This window comes from Aedes aegypti, chromosome 2 (genome assembly GCF_002204515.2).
Source record: "Aedes aegypti strain LVP_AGWG chromosome 2, AaegL5.0 Primary Assembly, whole genome shotgun sequence".
Taxonomy (NCBI): domain Eukaryota; kingdom Metazoa; phylum Arthropoda; class Insecta; order Diptera; family Culicidae; genus Aedes; species Aedes aegypti.
This window is the reverse complement of record NC_035108.1, coordinates 111,462,742-111,487,265: the sequence shown is the minus strand read 5'-3', so window position 1 is coordinate 111,487,265 and position 24,524 is coordinate 111,462,742. Positions and strand designations below refer to the sequence as shown.

At 36.1% G+C, this 24,524-nt stretch overlaps 1 protein-coding gene across 5 annotated transcripts in view; it reads left to right on the top strand.

Annotated features, from left to right (window-relative positions):
• LOC5576163 (UDP-N-acetylglucosamine--peptide N-acetylglucosaminyltransferase 110 kDa subunit) overlaps positions 1-24,524 on the top strand; it is a 129,018-nt gene that overhangs the window by 38,702 nt on the left and 65,792 nt on the right. For all 5 annotated transcript variants that reach the window (XM_021841963.1, XM_021841961.1, XM_021841960.1 and 2 more), the window contains 3 exons: positions 4,404-4,587; positions 4,663-4,731; positions 21,039-21,235. In XM_021841963.1, coding sequence (XP_021697655.1) covers positions 4,404-4,587; positions 4,663-4,731; positions 21,039-21,235 — 450 coding nt within the window. The remainder of the gene's footprint in view (positions 1-4,403; positions 4,588-4,662; positions 4,732-21,038; positions 21,236-24,524) is intronic.

The following is a 24,524-nucleotide window of genomic DNA, read 5'->3' as shown; positions in this document are numbered from 1 at the left end:
TGAAAAATTCCAGTAAAATTTCTGGAAAAATCTTTGAAAGATGTTTTGAAGTCCTCCAGCAGGATAACAGAAAGAAATCTGGGGGTATTGTAGAAGAATTTCCGAATGAATCCTAGAGAGATAGTCGAAATAATAACAGTTTTCTTGAAAAATTCAGGAAACTCCCAGAGTCTAGAGGTAATTGGGGAAGAATTTCTGCAAGAATCCTTAACAGAAGGATTTGAAGGATCCTCAGAAAGATTTTCGAAAGTATCCCAGAAGGCTTCCCGAAAGAATGCTAGAAAGAAATCTGGAAAATCCTACAGGATTTTTGGAAGAGTCCCAGACAAATTTCAAGAATATGGACGTAAAAATCTCAGTGGCATTTCTAGAATAATTTCAGAAAGATTTTCGGAAGCATCCTCGAAAGTATTCTAAAGGGATTCCGAAAGCATCTCAGGTGATTTCCGGAAGAATACCAGAGGTATTCTCATAATAATCCCAGAGTTATTTTCGGAGGAATTCTCGACGAATTTGTAGTAGAGTCGTAGTACATTTTTTGGCAAAATCCTCTAAACATATCCAGAAGAATTGCATCAGGATTTTTGTTAGAATCTTCCATTGAATTTCCGAAAGAATCTTCGAGAATTTCGATTCGAATTTTATTTCCAGGATTTCAAAAGTAATCCTTAAGGAGATAAACGCAAACTCACATACAGATTTATGCAAATATTCCAATAAGATGTCCAGAAGAATCACAAAGGATATCCGAAAGAATCTCAGATATAGTACCGGAATGCTAACGATGTTTTTAGATGAGTTCAAAAGCGATATCTGTAAGTAATCTGTGATTTCCAGAAGAACTTAGAGAAAAATCAGAAATAATCTTTAGATTTCCAGAACAATCCCAGAGAGGTTTTGAAGAATTCATAAGTGATTTAAGGAAGAATCCCAGGAGGGAAATTCCATAGAATTCTGGAGTAATTTCTGGACCAATGTCTTTTTATATGCTGTATCAATATTTACAAGTAATTATAATAAACAAGTATTTATGGAACAATAACAATTTTAATTTATCGACATAATTGAACGACAATTTTAATTAGAATGTGCATCCACCACATCATCCCTCTCAGAAGGATTGTGATTCTAAATATTTTTTTGCGGTGATTCAGAATTGTAATCACATACTAGTTTAATTGTATGTGGTGTCATTCAATATTTAAAATAAGATTCGTTAAGCCGAACATGTTGATCCTTCGACATGAACCAACGAGCATTGCTTGAAATAATGAGATTTTTTCGATTACTTTGATTACTGATTTCTTTTTCTGAGGATCTTCTAAAAGTTACTTTCAAATGATTCCGAAAATCCCGTTTGAAATTATTCCATGAATCTTTCTGCAGTTCATCTGGACATCGGAATTATTCTGGAAAATATTCATGAAATCTTCTGGATGTCTGTGAATATCCTTTAAATCTTTCAGGGATTCTGGCGAAATAACTTCTGGGATTCTTTTGAATATCACTGTAATTTGGATTTAGAATTCTCATGGGATTATTTCAGATATTAACGATAATCTATCATACAGAAGTGATGTTTCTGTGAATCGCCTTGGAATTCTTCTGGAAATCCTTCTATAATCCCAAAACAATTCTCAGAAAATTTTTCAGAAGGATATTTTTAAGAATCTCAATGGAATTTCTGAAAAATACCAGAACGGTTTACGGTTGAATCTCACGAAAACTTCTGGTGGAATTCTTGAATGATGTCCGGAAGAATGACAGTCGTATTTTTGGATGAATCTTAGCAGGTTTTACAGGACAATCCCAGCAAAATTTATTAAAAAATTTAGAATAGAAAGATATTCGAAAAAAAAACTCCAACAGGATTTTTGTAAGAGTCCCAGGAGTATTTCAAAGATATTGGCGTAAAAATCTCAGTGGAATTTCTTGAAGAATTTCAGAAAGAATTCCGAAAGCATCTCAAGTCATTTTTGGAAGAATACCAGAGGCATTCTCATAAGAATACCATAAATATTTCCGGATAAAAATCTAGAGTTATTTTCGGAGGAATTCTCGAAGAATTTCTAGTAGAGTCATACATTTTTTTGATAAAATCCTCTTTAAATATCCAAATGGATTGCATCAGGATTTATGGTAAAATCTTCCATAGTATTTCGAAAACAATTTTCAAGAATTTCAAAGAATTCAATTTCCTAGATTTCAAAAATAATCCTTAAGGAGATACACGCAAAATCACATACAGAGTTCTGCAAAAAATCCAGAAAGATGTCCAGAATAATCGCAATGGGATATCCGAAAGAATCTCAGAAGTAATACCGGAATGGTAACGTTTTTTTTGGATGATTCTGGAAGAAAATTCAGAAATAATCTCAAGATTTTCAGCAGAACAATCCCAGAGAGGATTTGAAGGATTCATGAATGATTTAAGGAAGAATCCCGGGAGACGCTCCCAAAGAATTCTAGAGTACTTTCTGGAACATTTTTTTTTCATATGATTTATATATAAAAATACTTTGATTCAAATATATTTCTTGTGTAGCATTAAGTTTAACTACAGACATAGCTCGTAACATCAATAATAAATGAAATTTATAAATCTTTTAAACACATCCAAATTAAATAACAGTTCAAAGAGTAAAATACCATTCTCATGAGTTTTTGAGGATCATATGGTCGGTGTTTAGACAGACCAGACTAGATGAATTTTGGAGCTCTAAGGATACGTAAAGAACTCCATCAATTTTAAATCTTCCATGTTATTTTGATACAAATGTATCATCAAATAGATAAGTTCCATTATTACAGTAAATATCTATAATATTTTGATGTTTCACATGTTTGGGGTACATTTTTCTTACTCGATTGAAAAAAACACTTGTTTCAGTCTGTCTGAACACCGACCATATCTATGTTTGCTATTTGATATTTAAATACTTGAATTGTGCTGTATCAATATTTACAGGTAATTGTAATAAATAAGTATGTATAGAACAATAACAATTTTAATTTATCCCCATCATTGAACGACAATATTTATTAGAATGAGCCTCCCCCACATCATCCCTCTCAGGAGAATTTTGATTCCCAATATTTTTTTTGCGGTGGTTCAGAATTGAAAATATCAAAAGTCTATTGTAATCACATCCTTTTTGTTCAATTGCATGTGGTGTTATTCGATATTTAAAATAAGATTCGTTAAGCCGAACATGTTGATCCTTCCACAAGAACCAACAACAAGCATTGCTTATGTTAAGAGATTTTATCGTAATGCACAACCAGCCTAAACGTTCTTCCCCTTTTGTACATGTACTAATTATAATTTCAAGCTATTTTAATTAAATTAGTTGTGTTGTCTACTATTGTACACGGCAATATGTTTCAAAATAAGTGGAGCTGCTTTTAAAACAAACTTTAACATCGATCAACCAAACCATAGAATATCCAATAGCGAAAAAATAATAATAATAACCGATCATTGCAAATCGAGCCGAACTGGCGCTCTTTCCGTGCGCACGCGCTCTTTCCGTGCGCACGCGCTCTATCCGTGCGCACGCGCTTTCTGCAGAGCTGTCAAACAGACTTTTGTGCCTTCCTTCTTTCGCTCTCCTTCAACTCAACAACTCAGCACGATCCACCTCGCGGTGGATTGGTGAGCAGTCTGGTTGTTGCAGATGAACACTTATCGTGTAGCGTGACATCATCATTGACAGTAAGCTTGCAACTCACCAGACAAACGATAGGTGTAATTAACAACTGGACTATGGTGTTAGGGGGGACTTTGAAATTTCTTATTGTAGCGTTATGTTCATTCAAATTGGATAAATTTAGAAGTCTGTTTTTGCATAACAACGAAGCTTAAGTCGTTGACACTGCAGTGACTCAAATTAATATTTGCACAGGGCACTGTTTTTTCATCAACTTGGTGAAAAATAATCACACGATATATCAAAATCAGAAGAGAAGGTTATAGGTGTCATCTATTATTCGACTATCATAAAGTATTTCCATTTACTTTTATCTAAATTTCAATCCATGCTCTACACTGCCCACAAACGCATGTCAGTCCCAAGTTTACTGGATTATGTATTCCACTATTGCTATAATTAATACTATAGCAATAATTTGAACTTCTACAGTCTACCTTGTATATCATTTCATATTTTTTTTTATCAACTCGATGTGAACACAGTGCCCTGTGCTAATATGAATTTGAGTCATCGTAGATGCATATATGACGCGTCGAAACATTGTTTCCAACATGAATAAAGTGGCAAATCCTCCACCCGGTTTGGGCTTCACGGCATGTGCCAATCCTGACAAGCTTCAGCTACACCTACACGTTACCAATCCCCTATTTTTCATCGCTGCCCTTTTTTCCGTTTCTCAAAATTTTACAGCAATCTGGGAAATGTATACAAAGAGCGTGGACAGCTGCAGGAAGCCCTAGAAAACTACCGCCATGCCGTTCGATTGAAGCCGGATTTCATCGATGGGTACATCAACCTGGCAGCCGCGTTAGTAGCAGCTCGCGACATGGAACAGGCGGTACAGGCGTACGTTACAGCGCTCCAGTACAATCCGGTAGGAATTCCCAGCAGAGATGTAGACCTAAACGGTTTTCGATGACTAATTTCGATTTTCATTTCTGAATTTTAGGACCTATACTGCGTGCGGAGCGATTTGGGTAACCTGTTGAAGGCGCTCGGCAGGCTAGACGAGGCCAAGGTAGGTCGGATTCGAGGACGGTTGTGCAAACATCGGTTTGTCGTGGCGTTAATTTTTTTTATGAAATGTTTTGTTATCATTTGTGTGTGGAATACTCTGAGTGGACGAGAATCGGTCTAATCGTTTACTGGTTTTCCTATGCAATTCAATTTTGCCGTGGGCAGTTGCGTTGGAAAAGGATCATTCTGCTGTGGACTCGTCCCTGCGATGTCCTTGATTTATTTCTTTTGTGAATATACTCTTAATGTTGTTTACCGGCAGTGCCTATAACTTATATTATACAAACACATCGAAGTACGATGCACTGCATGGCTGGAACGAGCGGAGAGGTAGGTTTGGGGCACGGGTAACCATTTACTCGTGCCCATTTTTTCTATTATCTGTTATCAGTTTGAAGTTAGATTTTCTGAGAGATAAGCTTCGGGACGAGTTCACAGTTTAATGCCACCTTTTACGCGTTATCAGTGGGGCACGAACCGTGTGAATGGGAATTGCTGAACGCGTGATTTACCTTTTTCGTTCATTCTCCGTCACATTCAACAAAAAACCTCGCCTTGAGTTCATTCACTGTTCATTCCAACTGGGTTTTCAGTGGGAGCGTAATCCTTTTCTGTTTCGTTTTGCCTTCAAAGAAAAATTACTGATCGAATTCTCGCCTAAATGATTTCAGCGTATTTCGTCGCAACATAGAGCTAATTTGATTACAGCTTAGCCAGGTTGAAGTGTCATCCCCGCAAGAGGGCGCCCAAGGCAGACAGACCGTCCCAACCGTGTGAACAACAACAGTCGCACAGGATTCGCCCCAGAACAGCACCCGTGTTTTCCCCGAATGACAGTATAGACAATAATAATGATCTAAGTTAAGACCTCAATTGGAGCTGTTTCAAGGCGACAGGTAAAGTAACGTGTTTGGCCGGCATTTATCGTACTCTTCCCTACCGACAAATATCCATTCAAACTAACCGGGCTGCATCGATGCTACCGAAAAGAAAGGCAAAACTGTTCACTTTCGGCAGCAGCGATCCCCTTGTTTCCTTTGTCCCACGTCCCATCCTATTTTTCGAATCCGAGTCGATCGAAGGCCAAACACGATCTCGAATGCAATTATTTTCTCGTATTACACATATATACTTTTTCCAACATACCAACCTTTTTACGTTTCTGTCGATTCTGCCGATGATGTTGCACCCCCTTGGAACCACGCGGTCACAGCTGTCCGTCCCCGTCTATTTGTTAACTAGATTAGAAATGTTCTATTCGTCATGATGCGTTTCGTTGATGGTTTGGCAGTGGATCAGGTTCTTTGTAATGTAACCTCAAATTGCAGGCTCAATTTATCGAAAAGACACAATCTAACATTTTTGGTCAGAACGAAGAACTGTAAAGCTTGGTATACATTTCGAATCATTTACCTTCATTGATAGGTCGGTTAAAACACCTTAAAATTAGTCGCATAATGTCGACACAAGTTTTCTTCCCCTTAGTCATCCATGAACTTATTCAGAAATTTCTCTGAAAGCTCAAAAATTAATGTCAAGCCGTTCCAAATTTCATTGATCTTTTTCCTGGTTTTCATGATGAGAAGCTTCTACAAAGTCCTTCATTTGTTACCAAAATGTCGTCTTATTTCCTAACACTTTTAAGACGAAACATGTCGGAATCTAAACATGTCTATCACTATAACCGGCTTGTGTCTCACGACTTTAAAAGCACTAATCTGCAGAAATATTTAACAAATATTTAAGCCGATCTTCTGATTTGAAATTTTCTGTTAGTGGATAAAGCTAAAATAGAAATTGATTGATGCTTCTTTCACGACATTTGTGTCTTAAAACAGTATTGGAGTTGAATTCCAAGCTGTTTCACCTTAAAGGAGAACATAAAGTTGAAATGCTTGAAAGCTACACCGGCTTCTAACGAAGACCAGAACAGAGCTTCTCAATCGAAGCTTTGCGGAACCCTTAGGTATCTGTAGTATCACTCAAAATAATCCACACGTCAAGACTACGTAAAAACATACGTAGTTTTTTTTCCATCGCACTTTTTACGTAGCACTTAAGTGAAACGAAGGTGAAGATGAATGAACGCATGAACTGGTCATTCCATGGAAGTGATCGATAGATGTTACGTGTTTTTTTGGTATGTTTCATAGAGATAAATATATATAACATTATTTCGGTTTGATTTTCATCAAATATGCTAGTAAAGTGCTAGTAAGTAAGTGCTTTATTGAAACATTCTTAATTCAATAGATCGCTGATACTTGCAATCGTTGTTCGACGAGCGGCTTTGACGAGCGCAAGTGGGTTTTGTATCCCGTAAATCAACTAGCTGTATCTTCGACAGCGATGTAACTGATTTTAGATTCCTGCAAAAACATTCTGTAGGCCGAAACGGTTTTAATTTAATTCTTACAGTTCATAATACAATACTTACATTTAGTGTTCAGCAAGAGGAAAACAATTCGAACGGAAAAAAAATAACGGAATAATCAGCCTCCAATTGTTTGGTTAGTCTTTAAAAAAAAATAATTGGCATATTTCTTGTCAATTTTTCTTTTAATAATTGTCAGATTTATTGAGAATTCCGTTAGGAAGATTTCTTTGATTATTAATAATACTGATTCTTGGTGCAGACTTATCTCGATAACTAATTGGAGTAGTCTTTGATCTATAATGAAGGTTTTATGAGGCTTTCCCGGAAAAATCCTCGAAAAAAATTCCGAAGAATTTCGACAGGATTTTCTGAAGAATTCGAGAAGATTTACGAAAGAATTGCAGATGCCTTTTTGAAAAAATCTTCGAAGGTTTTACGGAAGCTGTCCAGGAGGATTTCTTAAGGTGAAACATCTCGGAATCCAAAGATGGCCGTCAGATTGACCGCCTTGTGCCCCTACTCACGTTTTCAAAGGCACAAAACTGGAGAAATAGTTGGCAAACGTTTCTGATCTTCTTATTTTAATCTTTCTGCTAGTGCACAAAACCAAAATAAAAAGTTCACTGTTGTTGGATGCTTTCTTCGCGCGATTTGTGCCTTTGAAGTTTCAGTGCAATCTTAGAAAATGATTCCAAACTGTTTCACCTTAATGAATCCCAGATTTTTTCTGGAAGAATCATTGAAAGAAGCCTTGAAGATTTTCAGCAGGATTTTCGGAAGAGCTCCAGAGAAAGAGTCCTAGAAGGATATCCGTAAAAAACTCAAAAGTAATTTCAGAAAAGCCCCATGAACATTTTCGGAAAAATTTCAGAAGGATTTTGTGAAGAGTCCGCAAAAAACATCCAAAGTACTCCAACAGAATTCTTTAAAAAATGTTAGAAACATTTTCGAAAGAACTCCAGAGGAATGTTCAGTAAGATTCCGGAAAAAATCAGTTTGTTTGAATTTCAAGCACTATGGGCGAAACTAGAACTTTTCCCACAAAGTGTACGATTGCTTGTCACTCGAACTTCACACCATGTTTAACTTTTGGTGAGTTGGTAGACAGATAGATTAAGCTCTTCGAAATATTACAAGAAGGGTGTTTAGGAATTCTTGGCAAGGTTATTGGCGAGCTTCTTGTTAGATTTCCATTTAAATTCATAGCCAATTTTAAATGAGATCTTTGCTATAATCCTTACGGATATCTAACCGATAATGGAGCAATTTCTTGAAAGTTCTTCTTGAGAGATTACTAAAAAGGTTACCAGAAGATTGATATTATGGTTTTATTTAATATTGGAATAGACCCTTGACTGATTTGCTTGAAATTCTAAGCAGAAATCTCAACCAAAAAAATAATTGGCATATTTCTTGTCAAATTTTCTTTTAATAATTGTCAGATTTATTGAGAATTCCGTTAGGAAGATTTCTTTGATTATTAATAATACTGATTCTTGGTGCAGACTCATCTCGATAACTAATTGGAGTAGTCTTTGATCTATAATAAAGGTTTTATGAGGCCCCCGAAGAGATTTATGAATTCTTGGCAAGCTCTCTGATGAATAAATAAATAGCGAGGTCCTTTAGGTATCCTTAGTCAGATTTGCAATTCACGCGATTCTTGAAAGTTGCACTTTTGAGTTTAACTCAAAATAATATCAAAACAAAATGTATTAGGGGAATTTGTTTCTGATAATCTTTCCTTGGATTCAACATGAGTTCCACCAAATCAAACATTTCTCAAGGAAGGGCCATGTCGTACATATAGTTGCGAAGACATTTTCAGATGGTTATAGATTGACTACACAGAAAAAAATCCGTTCTCGTATCCATGAACAGCAGACGTGAACTCGTCAACAAGCAAAAATACACCGTGAACTAGATCATGTTTATGCGATGATACATGATGGTAGTTCATGGTGTATATTTGACAGTTCACATTTTCCAGAACTCTTTTTTGAGCGTGTATTGAGCTATGCCCTTTTGTGGAAATATAGTCTAAAGTTAGATACACAGAGCAGAAATTTGTTCATATAATTCCGAATTCAAGGCAAGCGTGACAAGCCTTACAAAATTTTCGAAGGACTCATACAAAAAACCTGTCAAAGAGGGGGGGGGGGTTGTTCAGAAAGTTGAAATTTAGCTTGACATAATTTGTGTACCATCCCTTAGATATTTCAACAATTAGTTTACATCTGTCCGAAACGTTTCCAAATTTGAACCGTTTGAAGCTTATAGCATTTTATAAATATAAATGATAATAGTTCATAAATAAGTTAGTGAAAGTCCTCCTGAATTTGTATGAGAAAAAAAATTAAACATTAAGTCCAAAAATATGTGTAACCTTTATGTAAGTGCATCGGGAAATCGGGAAAACCGGGAAAAAGTCGGGCATTTCAAATCACCGGGAGGAAACCGGGAAATATACGGGAATTTCAATTAACACCTGGAAAATGTTACATTCCAATTAATGTTCCAACCAACACAATCCCCATATACTTATTTAGTGGCTTTTTACTATAGCTTCCACATTCGAATCTTAAGCTAGTCAATAAACAGAATCATGTACAAATGTTAACAAATGGAACTGATTTGATCGATATTTTAGAAAAAGTCTAGAAGAATACTATCTATAATCCAGTAATTGAATAGACAAAAACTTAAATCCTTTCAATGTTGAAAATCCTTGTAAAAAGAGATTTTTTCCTAACGTTTGTGAAAAATTGTGTGTTTTAAAATACCATGTTTGGATGCCATCAAATACATTTCTCTAAGTAAGCTTGCAATTTGCGTTATTAAGTTCTTATTAATTCCATTTACAACCTTTTATGAACCTTAGTTGAAAATCCCTCAATTTAATACTTCTATTTTTTATTACTAAGTATGTTTTTGCCAACCTTATAATATAATATAATTTCAATAATTTTTCAAAATCAACTTATGAAAAAGTTTACCTAACTTTTCAAAAACTTTTGTGTTGCAGGCTTGCTATTTGCTTCTGATCGGGAAATGTATGACAATTGGAAAACTTGTTTTAAAGTCTACTATACGGACATTTAAAATTAAAACTATGATTCATTCTAAGATTGAGTCGATCGCATCATACAAACAATGTTCAAACTCTTTTTCTCTAAAAAATATCAAAACAAGTTCCACGATTACTTAAAACGTTAAAATATCGTTCCATAGATCAGACTGAAATTTAGCAATATCGTGGAAAAACCGGGAGAAACCAAGCCTGTCCACAGCCCAATAATTTCTGCAAGGCGTACTATTTTCGATGATTTTGGAAGTTTATCTGTGTGTAAAAAATGTCTGTAATCACTGTAATTCATGTTACTTCTAGAGTTTGACCTCTTCAATACCATTTAAATAATTATGGAATTTCTCTAGAAAATAACTTTTAAAAACAGCTTAGAAGTCTGTCTAAGTTCCTAAAGATCTTTAAATCTCAAAGATCTTCTAAATTTCAAAAAAATCGTTTGGTTGGTCAAAGGGCTTCAAAATAATTGAAGATTTTATCTCCTACTCAAAATTTAAGATTACACTGCGGAACACGTTTTTGTCTTCAGCACTAAAATACTGCTATTCATTTAATTAAGGGTTGCTGAATCCATTGCCGTTTTCAGAAATATCATAGCAGGTCCAGTTTTTGAGATATTGACTGTTGAAAATGCAAAAAATGACTATTTCAGCCAACTTGCATGCAAGTTTCCCAGCTTGTAAGGTAATATATTGGCTTAATTTGCCACTGATTTCAAACTTTATGTGTATAACAATACTTATCATCAAAGTTTGTATTATTTTCCATACGGAAAAGTTATTTTTTGATGGTTTAGAGAATTGTTGTATTTTGCCATATAGAAGAAACGAAGAATTTTGTATGGAGACTGCAAGCATGTTGAAAAAATCAGTTTAATCGAAATTTAATCGCGCAATTTCAATCAAATTATGTCTGAAATGAATGTTCAAGTTCTATTTTGCATGTTTGGTGGATTAGATTACAAAAAAGTATGATAAATTGTACTTTAAATTTCATGTAAACATTAATAAAAGCAGTGTTTTGTACAACTTTGGCGACCTGTAGCTAAAAATTGTGACGTGCTGGAACATTTCTGAGAACGGCATCAGATTCAGCAGCCCCAAATCTACTAGAGACACATAATTTGGTTCTTGAGACACGCAAACATGTCATTTTTGTTACGCTGTGTTATTGATAGTATTTAAAGGCAATGGTAGAAACTCTTTCAGAGGTTTTATACTGCCCTTCTATGTATATTTGTCCCATGTTCCTGTTCCATGTAAAAGCTATGAACTGCAAGACAAATATGTGTGCCTTTTTGTAAGGGTGTCCAGAGCAGTGCTGGGAATGGTAATAGTAGCCTTTGTTGGTTGAATGAATTTTCTAAATCATTCATGTCATTGAAAGCTTTCGGAAAATAGAACATTTTTCTACAGTAATTTTGGGTTGCCCTTAGCAACGGGTGTTTGCTGTGATTTGCTTTGAGTTCGAAAATGTCTGCAAGGCGTACAATTTTTGATGATTTCGGATGTTTCTCTACGTTTGGAAAATCTCTGTAATCTATGCTACTTCTGGAGTTTGATCTCTTCAATACTTCCTAAAATGAGCTATATTAGAAATTACTCCCAGCAAGAACTTTCGGAGCAAGTATTGATTTTTTAGAAGCTCATGAATTAGTCGGATTCATAAAATGTGATAGCTCAAAAGACACATTTTAGAACAATTACAAGGAGGACCTCTGGTCGGCTCTTGGTCGAAACCATAGATGATTCCTAATGGTTCCAGATATCGAGCAAACCACTAGGAGAACTTCTGGATAAAGCTTCTATGAGAGCTTGTTGAATTACTGGCACAATATTTGGTTTTATTTACAACATTTCTTCATAATCTTGAACGGATTGTATGATCGTTATCAAATTCTTACTCTAGGAAGACCATTGAAGGACCCCTTCGGAAATTCTTGGCAGAACTCTAATAAGATCTTTTGAGTATATTCTTGATACTTCGGCGCATTGCTTTCGAATAATCATGTCGTTTTCTGTAGAATTTTTTATGATGCAACAGCTTGTAAACCAAAAGTGAGGACACAAAACGGCAATTGTGTCTGTCATGTTTGGATTCCGACATGTAGACGACATAAAGACGAATCCGCCATGAATTCGGCTCTGATATGGATCACTTCCGGTTGAGCCTTTAGTTTTAAGATTTAGTTTTGTAACGTTATAAGAAAAGATAAAGAGGTTTTGTGCCCTTTTGAGAACGATTTCGAATTGATATCACTCAAAGGGGTTTTTCTTCCAAAATTTTTAGTTCAATAAATAAATAAATAAACTGATCTGATGATGTACGTCGGAGTAGTTCTAAATTTCGATTTTTTTTTGGGCACCTCACATTGTGAATACAGAATCAAGAGAGCTTGAATGCCCTCGGTGAATGCCGGCGAGAATCTTTGGTAAAATTTGTGGGTTAGAACGCAAGTTCTAAGTTTTGTTACAGTAGGTCTATAAAAACTTCGATGTTTCCACTTATGATGAATTGGGATAAAATTATCCTTGCCTCAAGTGATCTCACAATTTCAAGTAATTCGAATCTTAGTTTCTTCGATCAATATGTTAGATATGTCTTTAAGATAAATTGTGCTTGATGTTATCCATCGGTAAACAATCGAATCAATATCTCCCACTCTCGGATCAACGAAACGCATCATCATCCCGAAGCAAACCATTTTCCGGTAGTCTACCGCAACAGTTAACAGTCGCGGCAATCGAATGTATGAATGTTTTAAACGGCACCAGCATCATCATCGAAAGAAAAAGTCCGTGTTTTAAAACATCCATTCATCGTTGCGAGCGGCCCAACGTTTAATCTCGCCTTGCAACGACGGTTTTTAGGTTCTTGGATTCAGATGTCCTCCCAAGATTTCCCAACTGCGTGTTGACCGCGATCAGTGTTCATCGTGTTGTTTGTTTCGGGAGCCAAAGGTTCTTTCTATGCGATCCTTCCCGAAGCAAACTGACGAAGTTCAAGTTCGGTTGAGATTAAACGCGTTCTTTTTGATAGTTTTTAAACAGCTAGATATTTATGAATAGCATAATTTAGAAATTGCAGCAATTTCCTGTTGGATTGGCGGAGCAGCAGATGCAGAGATGCAACGGAACGGGACGGAGGACTGGTGACAATTGTGTAATCTGGCATAACTTTTGTTTCAGGCAGTAGATGTAAACCTATTTATAGTAATATTATCGAAAGCTAATGTATTTTGATCGAAGAGTTGTCTAAAGAGTGACGTTATTTGATCAGAATACAATAGCTGGTACTTATTTATTTGCTGATTGCTTAGGTGAGCAGAGAAAAAAATGATCTATTGTATTGAGTTTGTAATGTTTTTCTCTGGTCACTTCAATGATTTATGTATATAACTAATTCGTTTATAATAATATGTTATTTTTACAGGATGCAATATAAATATAAATATTTCATAACATTCAATCTATCTCTTAGGTAGATATATAATTCCTTTTTTAATCTGATGTCGTTTACAGGTTCAGCGTTTCAAGGTAATTGATCGAAATTGCTTCTAATTGTACCATTGAACTTTACCTAAAACACGAATAAGGCAATACTTTTTCATGGTTTTATAAAATTTTGAGATTTTCGATTGAGGACCAATTTGCGTAATGCACGGTGGACAATTTTTTATTCATGAACGTATGTTATGTACATGAAAAAAGTCAAGTTACTTCTGCTGACTTTTGGAAATTTGAAAGTGAATTTGTATACCTGGGGTGCATTGGACTCCACAAGATTTATTGTTATATCTTTGAATTGTAAATTTCTTTGGATTGTAAATTTCTGGAACGAAACTATCCTTAGAAAATCTGTTTCAGAGGTCAAGAGTATTCTTTTCCGCTTTGAATTATCCCAGTGGATTGCCCAAATGAGAAGAAAAATGTCTTCTCCTTCTCCTATTTCTATACGTCAGGACTAGTCTGCTGATACGTTTGAAGGCTGGTGGTGAAAAATCGAATTAGTTAAAATTTCTACCACTAGACGGTGATGAATATTTCAATTTTATATTCCTCAAGATGATCATGAGCTAGAAGGTTGATATTATTTGTAAAATTGTTCGTTACGTCAAGAACTATGCGCTGCATGTCCAATTAGTTCAAAATTCGGCTAAGTTAGTCCAAATTAGTTTTCGGCTAAGTTGTTTCACTAAATATTTGATGGACAGCTAGCGCCGCCAAAAAGAAATACTATATTAATAAAGATATACTCAATAAATAAATAAAAAAAAGCATATACAGTTATATACAGTCAGTGACAAAAGTTAGTAATCAAATGCCGTTTTTACATACAAAATACCCTAGTTTTCGATCTGTATATCAGCTTCTTGTAGTCCGAATTAATTGGAATAACCTATAGTTTTGTCTATATAGAAATCTTTACATGCCAGTCGTTTTTCGAAGAGTTGTTCAAAGACAAAGATAAGTAACCAAGTGATTCTTATTTATTTATTTTATTTTATTTTTTAACTTCAATTTTTGAAAGAGGGAAAAGCCTCTTTGAGTGATATTTAATTAAAATCTTTCTCAAAAAGGCACAAAACCTCTTTATCTTTTCTGAATACATTATAAAATTAACAATCTTAATAATAAAAGGCTCAAACGGTAATGATCCATAGCAGAGCCAGTTTCTTAAAAATGGGAAACGTCCAGGATTATTGACATACCACACACAGTAACCAAGTGATTCTTCAATTTAATTCAAAAAACGATAAGGCAGCGTCCATTTGTACGTAACGCTAAAATTGGAAATCCGTAACGCTTTTTGTATGAAAATTTTAAATTTTTTTATGAACCGTAACGCTTGAGCCTACTTCCCCCTCCCCCTAGAGCGTTACGTAATTTGTGGATGCCGCCTAAGTTGTAGGTAGTTGGTGTGTTCTGCAAACTGGCGTACTTTCTGAAAATGAACATTTTTGCTGAACAAAACAACCACAGGCTGGTAATTCTGTCGAACAACTTTGCCGAAAAAGTTAATTCTTCTCATTCGCCATGAGTGATGGTCGTCTCTCCGGCAGAATTGGTGAGCTCGCTTTAAGCTATTTATTTTTCGTTTCGTCTGCATCCATGGCAGACAGGTGATATTCGAATTTTGGGCACAAACACGTTTGCAACGTCATGTTCGTAACATCGACGCTTCAACCAATTTTATCCAAACTTCAATTTAGTGGTCTACTGAGCTAAGCTTTCGATTGTTAATCAATCGACTTCCTGGGTATATTGTTGCATTATGCTTGCTATACTGCCGTGATTTGCAAGTCAGTCCCATCTGTGAAAAGTAGGCATTGAGAAACTAGGCTGCGCAGTTTTTTAAATTGTTTTCCATACGAATATTCATATAATTTCAGAGGATTCCAACATGCTCCTCCCGATATCTTACCGAGAAAAATATAAAGATGATCAAAACACGTTTCGTTTTTGTGTTTTTTCCTTCATCTGTAGAGCCTTTAACCACTGCTTCCATTATTTAGGAATATTGTGGTATGACCCATATTTTATTTGATGCTCATCAAATATCCTTTCACAATGGATTACCTGCTTTGCTCTTGTCCATAGTTGATCAGCAGCAGTTTTCTCGTTTCATTTTGTATGGGGAAAGGCATCTAACTTCAAATTTGTTGTACATCAAAGCATTAATCGAAACAAATATTTGGTAGGCCTGATAGTCATCATTATCATGTACAACTGGAACCAAATATTTTTTCAAAAATAGTTCCCAATTTTGAGAAATAATTCGCTAGATGCATTTCGCCATACAAATATTTTTCTCGTTACCTTTTAGCGATTTTTCGTGCATAGACAACTATGTGCGTTACTATGTGATGAATAGCGACCTTGCTTGTAACCCATTGAGATGTGATAGACATTGGTTGATGTGTCACACTGTCCCAACTGGGCACAACTCGTTTTATAAAGTTTATCACGCTATTAGGACTACCTTGTCAAATTTCCAAGGGTTTTAATAACCCTTTTCCAAATGTTAACATTCTTTGATTAAGCAATGCTCAGCAGTTTCGTTTTCAGCTTGACAAAAACGACATTCAGAGGGTTGGATTTTTCATATATTTTTAAGATGATACCTACTTGGGCAGTGACCGGTCATCAGGCTAGTTATTACTCTAAGATTTCCTTTATTAAGATTCAGTATAGGCCTCTGCACTATTTTGATTGTGTATGGGATTTTGACGTTTACTGGCCTTGTTGTTTACACATTTCAAGGTAGAGTGAAAGAGACAGTTATATTTTTGTACAGAGCCCTATAGCCCGGGCTTTTGCTAGACTGGATTTTATGAATCTTTTCGCTTGCTTGGAGATGTATCCGTGGCGTTCCAATTGGATCCTACCATGGACATTTCCCAATTTTTCAGTTTCATCCTGAGAGTGCACTCAGGAACACCACAGAACAGTTCAGGGCCGACAAAGCTCGAAGCTGCACCCTGTCTTGCTAGATTGTCGGCGATTTCATTCCTCTCAATTCCACAATGGCCGGGCACCCAGTACAATGTAACTTCGTTCCTACTAGCCAATTGCTCCAGAGAAAGAATGCATTCCCACACTAACTTTGATCTACATGTGAATGCCTTTAGAGCATTCAAAGCTGCTTGACTGTCCGAGAAAATACAGATCTTTGCAAACCTTTAGTTTCTTTTGAGACAAACATTTGTACAGGCAATGATGGCTTGTATTTCAGCTTGGAACACAGTTGGACTGCGCCCCATAGCGATTACCTTGCTGATACCAGGGCCAAAAACATCAGCTCCGTTATTGTCGCCCATCTTTGACCCGTCGGTATAAAATACAATAGAACCTGGACGACAATAGAAACCTTGATGATCTTCAAGGTTCAATCAAATAACCATCTAGTATTTTATTATAACGCATGAACTGCAAGGCATTTTTTTGCAGCTTGCAGTTTAATGAATTGATGCAAAGGCAGTATATTAAGAAGGGCAACCGATGGGGTACTGGTGTACTGTCATTGATATACAAGCAAGTCTTTGCAACTTAGCCAGCTTCTTCTGAGCGGTTACCTCATTTGTCTTGGGCTACCATACCAGTGAAGCATAAGTAATTTTTGGTCGGACTATTGCTGAATAAATCCAGTTTACCATATTAGGTCGCAGTCCCCAAGTTTTTCCTAGGGCTTTACTTGCAGACCCATAGGGCATTAGTACCCTTACTTATGACCTTGTTCAGATGAGAGTTCCAGTTCAATTTCTTATCCAAAATAACCCCAAAGTGTTTAACTTCTTCCGAAAATTGAATTTGAACTCCATTCAAAGAAGGCTGTGTAAGCTTTACCTTTTCCTTTTGGTAAAAGGCACGATAATAGTTTTTGAAGGGTTTACGTTTAACCCCTCTTTTCTACACCATTTGAGAGTAATGTTCAACGCAGTTTGCAACCGATCGGAAATCGGGTTATCAAACTTTCCACGAACCAAGATGGCCACATCATCGGTATATCCAATTACCTCAAAACCTTGATCTTTTAGATTTCTAAGGAGTTTGTCTACTACAAGAGACCACAGTAAGGGCGATAACACTTCTCCTTGAGGACATCCTCCTCCTAGATCAGCATAAATTGTCCGATCCTTGAGCATAGTCATAACCCATTCGATAATACTTTTATCCATGGCTCCTTACTTCCATGGCTGAACTCGTAGAGCTATAGGATGCATTATCGAATGTCCCTTCAATATCGAGAAAAGCAACCACGGCTATTTCTTTGGCTTCGAGAGAAGTCTCGATTTTATTTACCAGCGACTGCAGCGCCGTAATGGTGAATTTACCTGATTGATACGCAAATTGGTATTTACAAAGAGGCATTTCTATAAAACTTGCTGACTTGATGAAGTCATAAATATTTTTTTTCCATTGTCTTTAAAAGAAGAGAGGAAAGGCTTATAGGTCTAAAGGCTTTGAGAGTTGTTTTATCCTTACTTCTAGCTTTTGGAATGAAGACAACTCGAATCTTTTGCCACGCTTTTGGAATATATGAAAGCGCTTGCTTTGAATATTTCGGTTAAGAGCGGACAAAGCGTCTCTTTTCCTTGTTGCAGTAAGCCTGGGAAAATGTCATCTTTCCCGGCTGATTTGAAAAGCTGAAAAGAACTCAATGCCCATTCGACCCTCGAAGGCGTGAAGATTTCACAAGCTTTCTGATAGGCATTTATCGACCATACATGTCTTGCCTCATCTGAGACCTGATCTTCATGCGAATATGGGATCGATTCAGGGAAATGAGTTCTCATCATTACTTCCAGTTTTTCAGAAGAATCAACATTATAACTGCCGTCTTCTTTTTTAAGGCTTCTTAGACCACTTGAATGTGTCTTTTGGAAGGACTTTGTGCAGCCTTGCAGCTGCAGGAGCGTTGTTGATGCTTTCACATACCCGTCTCTAGTCCTTACGTTTGGCGTGCCTTAGTTCTCTGTTGTATTCTGTTAGGGCTTTTTTGTGTTTAACCCAATCTGAAATTATGTTTACAAAAGTAGGAGAATCCGCTCTATTCCCACATGTTATAATTGATGCATATTAACTCTTATATGACTAGATTTTGTAATATAAGAGTTAATATGCATCAATTATAACATGTGTGTTACTCGGGTTACATATGTCTATGTTGTTAGACGACATGTAGTTTAAAAGATCTTCTCCTCTTTTATTAACATCGGTGCTGCTCCAAATTGTATGATGGGCATTAATTTTCTTACAGTAGTTCACAAAATGAACGACAAAACATGGAGGCACATCTTCAACATCTCCAGGAAAGTAAGTAGAAGCAATACATACCTCCGTTTTTTCCCGGATAGTTAGCACCTCTAGTTTGATCGCAACAATGTCTCTACGGATGAATTTTGTAATTGAGACAAATTTGGTGTCCCTATTTACAAGAATAGCTGTTCGTGGTTTGGACTGATTTTCGTCGTACAAAACTCTACAACTGCTCGAAGTACCCTACTATTATTTACACAAGGTCCTTGAATTAGTCCCACATTAATATTTTCCATGGTGAACCTTCTGCTGAGCACTGCTGATGCGCCCTTTGCATGATGAAGGTTCACCTGGATAATTTTTATTCGATTCATATTGCACTCGTATGAAGCCTCTGATTTGATGGTAAATGTGAGTAGCCGATTATTTCGGAGAAGGTCATTTTTGTGTAACACGATGCGGAAATCTGTAGTGGGACTGATATGTGGTTACTTTTCATTATGAGACGATTTGACTTGCTGTTTTTTCCCTAATTTTTCCGAACGAATCTTATTATCACATTAGTGCAGCTGAGAGAGCATTGGAAGATGTGTTGCATACTAAACTCAACTCGATTTTGACGAACATGCAGACGGGACTGACTTGCGTTTTACGACAGTATACAACATATAAATATTGCGAAAGCAAGCAAAGAAAGCCCTGTTAAAATGCTTGTAGTACATGTTGTGGAAAAGGTTCCAGTGGAACAGCCATGACGGAAATAAGAAATTTAGAATCTTGTTATCATTATCAATTTTTAATCATTTCAATAATGGATAGGAAGCATTAGTCAATTGTCAATCTATGAATTTGCCAAAACCAAACTACTAACTATCTAACTATTCAAAATCATTTCCTTTGTTCACCTTCGCAATCAGCAAAATTTATCGCTTTCAAATACATAGGCTTCTTTTACTGCCTGACATGTGCCCGACTACAGGAGTGTTCCAATCAACCGAAACTTCCGGTGCATCATCATTTGCTGCTCATTCATCCTATCAGATTTGACCATTGACTTGTTTCAGTTTTGTTGAAGCCAATTGAATATTTTCATAGATTTATAGCTGTTTGAAAGCGAAACATTTTATCTATTTGCTGCTGCATCATGTACATCAAGTTACTGTTACGTCGTCATCGTTATTCCCATTGTGCTGCTGATGTCTACCCGGAGTTTCTCCACGAATATGTTTATGAAGCTTCAACATCAACGAAAGAACAACTTTTCTCATCTCGCATGATTGCGAAGAAATAATGGCGTTTAGGCGGTCCGTTGGCATCACATCCCTATCGATAGATCTTCTCGTTGTCGCAGCATTCAGTCTTCGAGGACAATGAAAAGTTTCTTTTCTGTAGCTTCTTATATGACTTTTATTTTTAACGTTTGTTCAACAAGGAAGCGGTGCATTTCGAGGATTTGAGCTGATATAGGATATTCATTCGAATTGCTTCTATTCTTGACATTAGGAAGTTCACTGCTTTGGAAGTATATGATGGAATTCCAAAGAAACGCCATAACGATTCGTAATATGCTTCCAAACATTGAACACGTTTTTCCGATTCAACGATGAGAATTTGAACTGTGTGGCAGACACCTTGATGAAATTCATAGAAGTCGATATTCGACTTATTTTTTTTTTTCCTCCCCCTGCAGATGGTATCTATCGTGTTCTGTGGAAGCAGTGATTAGTTGCGATTTGTTTGTTCCTACAGTTGCGGATTTTCTGTTTCGTTTGATCTCGTCGATTGATAGCCTTTTTCCCGGTGATTGAATCCGATAAATCGTTTCCATTTTTTTCATTTGATTTCATTTCACATCGCATCCAACCAACGCCCGCAGTTTTACTAATAAACGTTTTCTTTCTCTTTTTCCCCCTTTTTCTTTCCCTGTCCCGAACGACCTTCCTCGTTTGTTACGATCAATTATCACATTTATCCCGATTTCCCTACGACTCACGGCAATTTTATGTACGAAATTTAATACTCTTACAAAAATAAAACAATCTGTATGTACACGTAAAATGGCGTGTCGAATTCAAAAAAATCTATAGGCATGCTATCTGAAGGCGATCGAAACCCGGCCGGACTTTGCGGTGGCCTGGAGCAACCTGGGCTGCGTGTTCAACGCCCAGGGCGAGATATGGCTCGCGATCCATCACTTCGAGAAGGCGGTTGCCCTGGATCCGAACTTCTTGGACGCCTACATCAACCTGGGCAACGTGCTGAAGGAGGCGCGGATCTTCGACCGGTAAGTGAAAACACTCTTCCTATTGAATCTATAACAATGTATTTATTCGACCTGTTCTGTGTGTTACTGCCAGGTTTGTGGTACAATTTTTTACTACTCGACTGAATGTTGTGGCACTGTAAATTATTGATGAATTTCACCGCCTCTGGACCGATCTGTAATGTGTTCAACGTCCTCCAGGCTAACGTTCACCCGCACTTTTTTTATAAATCCGTAAATAATTTATAGTCAAACAGCATTGACAACACGCATTGCTCATGTTCAACCCTCATCTTAATGAACACACATGCAAAATAACCTAAATTTCGTATTGAATTTAAATCAATCAGTACGCTAATTTTCCATTCATTGGCATTTCCAATTGCTAGAATAAATATGTAACAGATAGAATAAGCTTCCTTCTTTCTGCAACTATGACGTACTGCAGCGTGCACACCGTGGAAAACTGCTTGACACAGAACGATGTTAAAATGTTGAAAAAGCGAAGAGACGTGCGCGGGTCGGGTATGCCTTCCGAATATAGGGAGGTTCTGCTGGATGGTGTTGGAGGTGATCATTTTAAAATTCATGAGAATGTCGTGAGCTAAAATAGATGTTCGTTATGTATGGTGCAGCCAACCGATGTCGATGGGAAACGTGCGGTTCTAATCCATAAATTTTAATTGCTTCAACGCGATTGAATCGAGAGCCAGGTTCCTGTGTAAAACAAGTGTCTACTGGAGGTGGAGGCGGCGAAATGTAGAGAAATGAATGTTTGTGGATGACGGATTTATTAGTTGGAGAATTTTCTAACTAATCATTTTTACTAAGATTTGCTCTATGACCTTAATGCGTTCTTCGAACAGGTTTACACTGTAAAGTTTCCAATGTCTATGATATAATTAGTTTATGAAAGATTATCGTTCGGATGTCATGTCGATACTAAACAAATTTTGAAGTTATTCAAATTACATTCAACTTTATACATCAAACAGTGTCATATGTCGGTTGAAGTTTACCGCACCGACTTTGTTATCCCCATACTTCCCGAAATAATCCTTACAAGTTTCGAAACTAGAATGGGGATGGCAAATACTGTCAGCAGCAGCAGCAGTGAGGGTATCACCTTGGCTACAGCCAATAGAGATTACACTTATCTCTCTTCTGCAAGTGAACCCATATATTCTCATCTGTGTTGGAGAACCCTCAGGTACTGGAACCTCAGTTTATGAATTAGATTGTAAATTTAATCCGTTCGTAAACCGAGGTAGTTTAGTTCTTACATCAAAGTTTTGCCTTTTGCAACCTGTTTGATTAATTTCTTTTTTTCTAGAACGATTAAGTATGTTGAGCATTTTGAAAATGTTTGAAAATCCAATCTCCCATATGTTCCTTACCATCCTTACCATAAAAATAGTGTTCTGAGAAATTTTCAGCTTTCCAGGTTAGAGATGGCCCAAAGACAAGGTAGGTTTATATGGAAATTACTATGGAGAAATTTTAAGAAATGTTCAAAACACGCTAATATTGTAATATAAGTAGAAACTTATCATAATGAAAACTCATTCTTCGAACCTTGATAAAGGGTGTTGCTGAAGAAACAAATCCCTTTTGAGCTAATTTTGTTTGGAATTTGTGTACATGTTTGCAAGGCTATAATCCCATATTAAGCTAAATAATAGCAAACAAACTCATAAATATCACTTCTGCTATCCGTCGGATTGAATTTCTCTCTTCAGCAAATTTCTTTATTATGGTTTGATGGGTTAATAAGTTTGCACTTACATTACAGTACTAGCGTGTTTGGAACATATCTTAAAATTTCTCCATAGTAATTTCCATATATCCTTACATTGTCTTTGGGCCACTTTTAAGGAGTGTATCGAAAAGTAGTCGCAAACTTTTAAAACGTCTCAAAAATAATGGGTTGAACCTACAAACAATTTTTTGATCAGAAATGCTATACAAAGTATTTAAAAAAGATGATGTGATGATATTGTTTCAATAAAGTGGCATTTTGCATGATAATTTTGCAAATTACTAACAGATGTCGATGAAAATCTTGCACACCTCTGAAAAAAATGATATGTTAATAAATGTGTAAAATTTTTAGAAAAAATGACTTTTGTTTATGCTAATATATTCTGTGCCACAACTCTCATGACATAGTGTAAAAAATATTTTGAAAAATTCATTAACAAGCATTTGAGAGTAAACACCAAAATCGAAAAAAGTCGATTTTTAAGGACCTCGTTTTTTGATTTTTTCTTTCTACACGTTAATGGTAATATCGAACGATTGTAATGAATAAAAAATTGTTTTTTTGATTGGAAAAGTTTCTTTGCATATTTATGAAGTAATGTAGACAAAAAATGTTATTCTATATAATTGCCGCTGTATATGACAGAGCTTCAAAAGTTGATTAACCCTCTAATACCCAACCCCACTTTTAGACGGGGTACATTTTGGAATTTTGTGTATTTTTTTGTAGCTCGGAAATTAAAATGATTTTATTTTTGGCTTAAACCTTGACTCATAACACGCATTTAAGAAAAGTTTTTTATGATTTTTGAAACTTTTTTGTATCATCGAAAATTGTTTGAAAAATTGCATTCTTATATAACCCACAAATGCCTGGGATTCATTTAAGGCCTTTTGGTGCGTCAACTCAAAATGGCTTCTTCCAAAATCATAAACATATTGTTATGATAGTATTGATATTTGCAACATCGATGAAATATAACTGTTTATCACCTGATTTAATGGATAATTTATGTGAAGAAAAATGCTTCAGGTGGTATTTCAATATTTAATCAACACTTTCAGATACAGCATTATCAATTTAGCGACAATATACATGAGATTTATATTCTCAAAAAAAAAATCTCCGATTTTATGCCGCATTTCATTGCTTCACACAACTACACTTGTAAATAGAAGGCGCTTACCGTTTCTATTGTAATTCTGCAGCAAACATTTGTGATAATAAATCTTCGAGCTGTTTAGTAGAATACCTATAAGTAGATGAAAAAAAACCGAATTTAGTACTATACCATTTAATTCCACTAGAGTTTGTATCCTTTGACAGATACGCGTATTTCGACCTCAACTGTAAGGCCGTCTTCAGTGTCGTGTACTAGACTCGACTTGAAGAAAACCATCGTATGCACACATTATATATTAACACTAGGTATAACCGTATTTCCCTACCCATTATTATTTTTTAACTTAAAATTTATGAGCTTTAGGTACATTCCATCCCTCTTTTGTTGAAACTTTAAATGCTGAAAGGTACATCACGGGAACGATT